This window comes from Mobula birostris, chromosome 2 (assembly GCF_030028105.1).
Source record: "Mobula birostris isolate sMobBir1 chromosome 2, sMobBir1.hap1, whole genome shotgun sequence".
In the NCBI taxonomy this organism is placed as follows: Eukaryota; Metazoa; Chordata; class Chondrichthyes; order Myliobatiformes; family Myliobatidae; genus Mobula; species Mobula birostris.
The window spans coordinates 102,604,172-102,614,104 of record NC_092371.1 but is presented as its reverse complement, the minus strand read 5'-3'; the positions used below and the strand labels follow the sequence as shown (position 1 = coordinate 102,614,104).

At 40.2% G+C, this 9,933-nt stretch overlaps 1 protein-coding gene across 2 annotated transcripts in view; it reads right to left on the bottom strand.

Annotated features, from left to right (window-relative positions):
• Positions 1 to 984: 984 nt before the first annotated feature.
• The window catches only part of tfap2b (transcription factor AP-2 beta), a 76,522-nt gene continuing 67,573 nt past the window's right edge, over positions 985 to 9,933 (bottom strand). For both annotated transcript variants that reach the window (XM_072245841.1, XM_072245843.1), the window contains exon 7: positions 985 to 8,727. In XM_072245841.1, coding sequence (XP_072101942.1) covers positions 8,430 to 8,727 — 298 coding nt within the window. In that variant the 3' untranslated portion in view covers positions 985 to 8,429. The remainder of the gene's footprint in view (positions 8,728 to 9,933) is intronic.

Here is a 9,933-nt window from a genome sequence, read left to right as displayed (position 1 = left end):
CAGATAGGGTGGTTTGAGTACCTCAGAAACTGTTGATCTCCTGGGATTTTCACACACAAGAGTCTCCAGAGTTTACAGAAAATGGTATGAAAAACAAAAAAAAAAAAAAAATCCAATAATCCAACAAGCAGCAGTTCTGTGGGCAAAAATGCCTTGCTAATGAGAGAGGTCAGTGGAGAATGACCAGACTGGTTCAAGCTGACAGGAATGTGACAATAACTCAAATAACCACGTGTTACAACAGTGTTGTGGAGAAGAGCACCTCTGAATGCACAGCACATCAAACCTTGAAGTGGATAGGCTACGGCAGCTGAAGACCATGAGGTACAGGGGGTACCTAATAAAGTGGCCACTGAATTAAAAATTTATACACACTCCCCAAAGCTGAACTGTTCAAACGGGTCATCAAAACTGCCCAATGCATCACTGGCAGCAGCTTACCAATCATCAAGGACATATATACAGAAAGGGCCAGTAAGATCATAAAGGATCCCACCCACCCACCCTGCTGATGAACTGTTTGTCCCAATCCCATCAGGGAGGAGGTTACAGAGCATCCACGCCAGGACTCGTAGGCTCAAAAACAGTTACATTCCCCAAGCAGTAAAGCTGATCTACACCTCCACCCGCTAACTCCACCACTACTTCATTGTTTCTCAACAGTCTCCTTATTAATAACTTTAGGGACATACAAACAATCTAAGTGTATAACCTAACTTATGTATTTATATTTATTCAATGTCTTCTATTGTGTTCTTTATCTTTTGTGTATTTTTGTGCTGCATCGGATCTGGAGTAACATTATTTTGTTCTTATTTACACTTATGTACAGGAAATGACATTTAAGATCTTGAATCTTGAGTCTTTGCTTTGTGGACATTTCTGTAGCTTTTGCCTGATGCCTTTGGAAATCTCCCAGGGACAAATACACACTAAAGAATCATGGTTGCTCTTTATTGCTTTACTGAAAGAGAGAGAAAAGAACAGTACATTTTGGAAGAAAGGTTTATTATGTTCTCGTTTGTTTCTTGAAGACAGATCGGTTTTCATTCATACAACCAGTAGGTGGACAGACCTAGCAACAAAATCTGTCTGAAAAGTGAAGCAGCATCACATATAAACTGAATAAAATACAACAAAATCACAAGGTACTCAACTCTTTTTTTTCTCTCTTAAAATGAGACCACAACTGGACAATAAACAAGTTCTACCCATCACCTTTACAATGTGTCTAGTGAACAGAGATCAGATAGTGGACTACCTAGTGTCAAGCATTTTCAACCCACTCACAGAGGTATGGAATCATAGATAAATACCCCACTACTGGCTCACCATATTTACAATCCCATTAAATTAACATTAAATAAATATATACAAACATGGACAATGATAACCCACCCGCCCCCTCCAAGCTGAATCCCAGTGGGGACCCAGAGGAACTAGTGTTCCAAATTGTATATTTGGAAAATGTTGCGTTCAAATCAGGTTACCTAATTCTGGAGACAAAAAGGGTTTTATTATGTAGCATATGACAAGGATGGGAACAGTCCAAACCGTACAGCCTGTTTGTACACACTTTTAGCCTATGGGCTTAAGAGTTTGTGCTTATTTTTGACAAGGAGGGATTCCTTTTCGATGGATAAGAAACTTGTGACAATATTCATGTATTTGTCAACTTAAGTATTACGTTACTCTCTGGGGCATTTATATTTAAATAACTGAGATTACAATATGAATTGTTTAAAAATAAAATTGGTGCACATTTCGAATTTGTCATATTCCTTGACACTGAAATACACAGAATCCCATGTCTTTGCAAATTATACCACCTGGGGGGATAAAAACAGTTAAAAGACTTCCAGTGGAGAGTAAACAAACTTCAAGTACTGATTGGCAACACTTTCAATAGATTGTCAATTGCTGGCAGTAGATTGGCAGTTGGTTTGCAAAACTTTACCACTAATAACAAATCACCTTTCTTCCTGCATCGATATTAGCTGGATGAACACCCAACTCTTCAGTCTAAAATATTATACGTTCCAGTTACCCTCTGGTGGTTAAAAAGATCGTTTCTGGATTAATCTTTAGGTTTCGGATTGTGCCAAGTAAGTGCACTGTTTGTATCATGTTGAATGCTTTGTGGGGCTTCCCAGAAATATAAAGTGTGCAATATCATGTTTTGTTATTTAATGAGGCTCTGGGAGCACCCCAACCCTTCTCTCAGCTCCTGACCACCTTATATCTCCTGCATTCAAAAACACCTCAGTACATACCATTACAAACTGAGTTTTATATTTCATGTGGTAATCTGGGAGAACCGGGAAGGAGGCTGGCAACTGAGGTTTGCTTTCCCTTTGAGACAAATTTACCTTTTCCATATGGTGGACTTGTATGCTTCATTACTTAGAGACGAGTTTAAAGTTGACATGGGGTGCACGTGGTTGCAATACAAAAAATGATCTATTCTGTTTAAGTTATCATCCAATCATATCTTGAATGCATGTGGTGAGAAGAAGAACAAATGCATTTGTGTGTGTGTGTGTGTGTGTGTGTGTGCGCGTGGGTGAGAGAGAGAGAGAGAGAGAGCGCATGTATGAATGTAGATTTGTGTGTGGACTGTATATGTTTGTGTGTGTCTGCTTCTGGAGTGGGAGAGCAGAGAAAATTCAGATTCCGTATAAACACAAGAAATTCTGCAGATGCAAGAAATCTTAAGCAACAAACACAAAATGCTGGAGGAACTCAGCAGGTCAGGCAGCATCTATGGAAAGGAATAAATAACAGAGGGGGTCTCGGCCCGAAACATCAACTATTTATTCCGCTTTGTAGATGTTGCCTGACCCGTTGGGTTCCTCCGTCATTTTGTGTGTGTGACTCAGTTTCCACACGTTGGTTACATTTGCCTGGCTCAGCTCCACTGCATAAAATGAGTGCAGTCATACTGAACTGTCTGCTTAATCTGGAATCCCCATGCACTCGAAACATCGTGCCTGATTAATAAGACAGTTTTGATTTTCAAAATACATATCAGCACTGAGCTCAGAGCAACCAGAAAGATGCCATCAAAAGAGGAGTGAAAATCTAATCAAGTTACATAAAAAAAATCCACAACACACAAGCATAGGTTGGAATGTTTTAACCGAGATCTTTATAAGTTCTTGTTCCTCTGTTGTGGGGGATCCAAAGACCAGAGGGCACAGTAATAAATCAGCCATGATGGAATGGTGGAGCAGACTCGATGGGCTGAATGGCCTGATTCTTCTTCTTCTCCTATGCCTTATGTTCTTAAACATATATATATATAAAATCAAAAACTTTCCTGGCAATTGAAACTGGTGGACATTTGCCATTATCGTTCCTGGCAGCAGCAGCATAGCTGCCTTGATTTAACGAAATACATACAAAATGCTGGAGGAACTGAGCAGGTCAAGCAGCATCTATGGAGATTCTTCATCAGGACTCTGATCTGTTCTGATTCAGTAAAGATAAAATGGGCAAAGGACAGACATCCTACAAATTAATGCTGTTCATTTTAAACACCACAGAATTATAACTAAATCAGCAGAATGCAATAACTCTTGCCTTTTTATTCCCCCTGAAGGACTTTAATATTAGAAATAAACATTAGAAATAAACAAGATGATTGTGCGTTCGTCAAGACCATAAGACATAGTAGCAGATTTAGGCCATTTGGCCCTCTGAGTCTGTTCTGCCACTCCACCATGGCTGATTCATTATACCTCTCAACCCCATTCTCCTGCCTTCTCCCCGTAACCTTCGATGCCCTGACTAATCAAAAACCTATCAACCTGTGCATTAAACATACCCAATGACTTGGCCTCCACGACCATCTGTGGCAATGAATTTGACAGATTCACTATCCCCTGGCTAAAGAAATTGATGCTCATCTCTGTTCGAAAGGGATGTCTTGTGTGGTGAGGAGTGCCCTCTGGTCTTCGACTCCCCCACTATAGGAAACATCCTCTCCACAAATTAATGAGCAAGTAAATTCCTTTCACACCTGTGTCCACCCCACACTCCAACTTTCCCGCTAATGTATCTAATGAGCTCAGCCAGTTCTGGCATGGCTTTGTTAGTGTCGCCACAGGGAAAACACTCCAACCGCTATCTACCACCTGTGGACTCACCGAGCAGCACAGGTTTGGCTTGTGATAAGTCCTCCATTGAAGTGCATGGCCTGGGGCGGAAAAGTGGAAAACATATGAAAAGGAAGCCGCTTCTGAAAGGAGCACTGAATTCTATGTAACTTCTCACTGATTTACTTTATTTTAAATGGTTAATTTGATAGGAAGTTAAAATCATTAGAAATAATCAGGAAATGTTATTAACATAAGAGACTCTGCAGGTGCTGCCAATCGAGAGTCACACACACAAAGTTGCTGGAGGAACTCAGCAGGTCAGGCAGCATCTATGGAGGGGAATAAACAGATGATGTTTCTGGCCGAGACGCATCATTAGAAAATACTGTACAGACAATCACAGATACAAGATGGTGGGTGTTGGGGAGGGGTTTGCCACAGTAGTTGAGTGGTTAGCACGTTGCTTTACAGCGCTGGTGACCCAGGGTCAGTTCCTGCCACTGTCTGTAAGGAGTTTGCACGTTCTCCCCATGACTGTGTGGATTTCCACTGGCTGCTCTGGTTTCCTCCCACAGTCCAAAGACATACAGATTTGTAAGTTAAGTAGTCACATGGATGTAATTGGGCAGTACGGGCTTGTTATGCCAGAAGGGCCTGTCATTCTGCTGTTTCTCTAAAAATATGGTTTATTTGTTGAACACATGACCAATGACTCAATATTGACAATACACAGTATCTTCAATAGTTATAACCATCATATGGTTTAAGTTGTTGAACTTTACGATAATGCATCCAGTATCTAAATGGATAATTATTGTAAATACCTATGCAGGACAAATGTGCCCAGCTAGGATAGCAGAACTGAAAACTAGGATTAAAAAAAGACGATAAGATTACCTACAATACGTGTCACTTAACTGCTGCGTTAACTGTGGGGAACCTGATGTCTTCACTGCGCTCACCACCATTCCTCCTCCTAACCAACACACATGTTAAAGGGCAAAAGTTTAGGGGTAACATGAGGGGGAACTTCTTTCGGTGGGACTAGGTGAGAGTAAGAGTTCGGCACGGACTAGAAGGGCCGAGATGGCCTGTTTCCATGCTGTAATCGTTATATGGTTATATGTGTGTGCATACACACCAGCACGCCAGCACACTACAAGCATATAGTTTCCCTTAAATAGATTAATTTGTTAAGAACAAACTTCAGCGTTTGGAAGAAATGATTGAGGTGAAGTTACAATAAATTAAAATAGATGGGGAGAAATTTCAAATGTGTTCACAGAATAAGTACCTTCCTAGAGCACAAACAATAAACACAGTATTAAAAATGATTTTCAAGGAAGACACTGCTCCTTTAGTTTGGAGAGTCAGGAAGAATTTCATTTTTTTCCCAATGCTTACAGTACTGAGTTTCTTCCAATCTGCAAGAACTAATCTACTCTTTTAAACATAATTCTCAAATGATTTGCAGTGTGCAGTCTGTAAGTGGTGGCTGTACACTCACTTTTGTGAACTTCAGTTGTTCACACGATTTTTTGTGTACGCTGGGGGTTTGATGGTCTTTTCCTAATGGGTTCTATTGGGTTTCTTTGCTTTGTGGCTGCCTGTAAGGAGACAGATCTCAGGATTGTATGTTTATAGTGTACTTACAGTACTTTGACAGTAAATGTACTTTGAAATGGCTTGTTAGTCAAAAATAGGCCATTGTTTTAATGTTTGACTTAAAATGCCTGACTGATAGTTATGAGTGATCTTGAGATTTTAAATTTATTCCGAAAAAGCTATCATATATTGCTAGGGCAATATATTTAGGGATTGCACATTATGAAAAGAACATATTTTCGAAAGTGTTTCAATATCTGATCTTTTCCCTCCAAAACTGATAACAAGTTATTCTGGTCGCTTTCTACTGTGTGAATTTTCTTCATGACCTTAGACCTAATTTGCAGTACAGAGTCTTGCTGGCTGCTGGAAACTCACATCTATAACTCAATAGCATCCGTCCTCCAATGGATCACTGAGTGGAGTGAGTAAGATTGGTGAACTCTGTCTAAACTTTAAAGACTTTAAATACCAGCAAATTTCTACAGATGTACTATGAAGAAAATTCTGACTGGTTACATCACCGCCTGGTATGGAGGCACTAACAGGATTGGAAAAGGCTGCAAAGGATTGTAAACTCAGCCAGCTCCATTGTGATTCCAGTTTGAGGACTCCTTCAAAAGGCGATACATCAAAAGGACAGCATCCATCATTAAGGACCTCCACCACCCAGTACACGCTCTCTTCTCAATGAGGAGGTACAGGTGCCTGAGGGTACAAACTCAACATTATAGGAACAGCATCTTCCTCTCTGCCACCATATTCCTGAATGTTGCACGAACCAATGAACACTACCTCACCATTTTGTACTCTTTTTGCACTAATCCATTATTTTTGTATTTCCTTATTGTAACTTGTAAATTTTTATGTATTGCACAGTACTACTGCTGAAAACCAACAATTTTCATGACATATGTCAGTAACATTAATCCTGATTCTGATTCTGAACTCAAAGGAAGCAAATTGCTCAATATTTGAGGTCGAAAGTGCCCTCGGTTTGGGTAGAAATCTTGTTCATGCGCCTAGACTTTAAGTTGCGTGATCTGTGTCCTTTCGGAGATAAGGTCAATTTGTTAAAAGAAAGGTATATTCAAAGCAAGACCCAGCAAAATCGGAATAGGTTTTTAACGGGAGTTGCCTGATTTATTCTGTACTTAAATATGTAGCTGCTGCTAAATACAAAATGGTTATTGACAAGGCCGTCAAATTTGCTGATGTTATTGAGAGCACCAAAAATTAAAAGTTTGGTATCACAGGTAGGATTAGAGGGCACCTGCAATAACGAAAGGGTGGAAAAACTTGGCTTATTTTCTCTGGAGCAGCAGAGGCTGTGGGAAAAATGATAAGATTAAGAGAGGCATAGATAGAGTAGACTGAGAGTATCTTTTTCCCAGGGTTGAAATGTCCAATACCAGAGGGCATGCATTTAAGGTGAGAGGGGATAAGTTCAAAGGAGATGTGAGGGGCAAGTTTTTTTTTACAGAGAGAGAGGTGGGTGCCTGGAATGCATTGCCTTGGGTTGTGGTGGAGGCAGATACATTAGGGACCTTTAAGAGATGTTTAGATAGGCACATGAATGCAATAGAGATGGAAGGATTGGACATTGTGTAGGCAGGAAAGATTAGTTTAGTTGGCCATTTGATTACTAATTCAATTGGATCAGCACAAGGTTGTGGGCTGAAGGGCCTGTTCCTGTTCTATGTTACATGTTCGGGGTAAAACGAAGATGCCATATTAAGGGAAGACTTTGCGTTTATCTCAACCAATGCTGCCACTTCATTAACCTCTGTTGAATTCCAAGTTGTCCGTTTGAAACAAACTTGCTCTCTGGCTAACTGCACTCTTTGCCCCGTCCACCTTGAACTTAATTTGACAACTGCCATCCAAGGTGAAACATTATTTAGATAGTGCTCATGTTGTATGAAAGACGATGGCCACACCACAAACTGCAAGGTCGTATTTGGAGTTAAACATGTCTTATTGTCACAGTATGTTGGAATCTGAACTCTGCCATGCACGGTCCCAAGCCAGGCTGCGAGAGGAAGAGGGTTCGGCATGGGGCTAGCAACCCCATCCCATAAAAGTTCATCGCTACAGAAATGCCAACAGAAGCTCCATCCCTCAGAGAGGAAGGATCTTCAACAGGCTACACCTTGAAAGAGTGATAGCCTGGCCCAGGACAGAGGGCTCTGGTGAGATGCAGTTGGCAGCCTAAACCCCAGTAGTGGTGATGGGCATAAGAAGAAGAAGATATTGAAATCTGTGTGTGAATCATTACATCATGAGCTCTATATTAAAGTTAATGTTTCCAAATCAGGTGTGGAGATGGGTGGGATACTATTAAGCTTTCATGTTACCTGGTAGTCATTTTCTTTTTTTTTGGTGGAATGTTTCCATCCTCATATGATGCAGAACTGTGCACAAAAATAAGATCTGGAATGAACGTGGACCAAAGAATTTTTGATAATAAAAAAAAAATCAGTTTGCAGTCACCAGGGCGGATCTTGAAATCACCTGCCATTCTGACATAAAATGGAAGTTATAGTGTCGAAAAACTGGAAAAATACCAATAAAAATGCTCTTGAAGCCTTGCATCCAGGTCCGCATTGGTTGCAAACAGTTGACCCAGTGTTGCTCCTTTATGTGTGCGTCATTGTTTCCAAGTCAATAGAAGATTCTTTTTATATAAAGCTACACAAAATAAAAAGTTTGGAGGCATGTTTCTCATTTCCTGTTCTTTTCCTCCTTGTCTCCAGTTTTGGTGCCCGCCTCCCCTCCAGATGTGTGTCTATTTGGGTTGTTGTTTAAGAACATCTTGTCCAGTCCCTTTAATGCCTCCGTCAGGTAGTTCTGGACAGCCGTGAGAGCCGCGCAAATGGCAGGAGAGCCAAAACCATGCGTAATGAGGCTAAAGTGAGTCAAACAGCTTTGGATGCCTGGGTCCAGTATTGGGTTGGGCCTGGTGTTCCCCAAAGGACTTCTATCCTGCGCCAGCAGATCTGTGAATTCTTTGCAAAGTTGCCTGGGGGTTAAGAAAATAAGACAATGAATGTTGCCGTCAGATAACACAAATCAGATGTATGGAACAGCACATTATCCGGTTGCTATGGAAATTGGTTTAACCCCCCTGAACCCGCACATTGTGATTACCGAAGAGCCGACAGCATCGCATCGAATTCCAATCTATCTGAATTTCTATTTAAGATTTCCTTTGCTTATAATAGAACTACAATAGTGAAATAGTTCCGGATGTTTTTAATGGAATCTCATATGTTCTCAATTCCTATAATGACCCACGGATGTGAGTCTTTCTTTAATTTTCTTTTAAAGAAAAAAAATGAATGGAACAGTGCAAAACCTAAATATAGATTAATCTCATTGTTAAGGAATTCCGTTAAATGCACCACGAGTTCATGAAGGTGAAAGGGTTAAGGTTAGGTTACATGTTTAGTTCGCTGATTTTTCAAGCAATAACACATGTGAGGGTTAGAGGAATATTTTGCTCCTTAAGCGAGAAAAAAATCCACCTTAGAGATATGCTCAATCAGAAATCGTTAAAAATTACACAAACTTTAAAAAATAAAATCAGATGGAAAATTTTGTAAAAACAGAAGACAGAGTGAATGAAGTACCCTGGAAAGTTAATACTGAAAAGTGCCACATTCATGGGCTCTCAGCCACTTATGAACTTCATCCAAAGCCCAAAAATGTTGGGATGTTTGGTTCATTTTCATATCATTCCTTGCAAAGAAGCGGACAACATGCACCTCATGTACCTTGTCCATTACCCTTCAACCATCAAGCTCCTGAACCAGCACAGATAATCTCACTCACTTCGACCCTAAACTGATTCAATTGCCACACACCCACTTTCAAGGACTTGTTCTCAGTATTATTTATTTGCTTGTTTGTTTATTTATTTATTATTTTTATTTGCACAACTTGTCTTCTTTTGCACATTGGAGGTACTTAGGTTCCAGACCAGCTGGTTTAGGAACAACTTACCATGCAATTGTCAGGCTTCTGAACCAGTGTGGCTAACTTCTCTCACCTCAACACTGAACTTATTCCACAACCTGTAGACTTGCTTTCAAAGACTCTACAACTCATGCTCTCAGTATGTACAGATGTACTTATTTATCTATCTATCAATTTATTATTATTATTTTTGTCTTTGTCCATTTTGTCTTCTTTTGCATGATAGTTGTCAGCTTTTAATTGCGTGGAG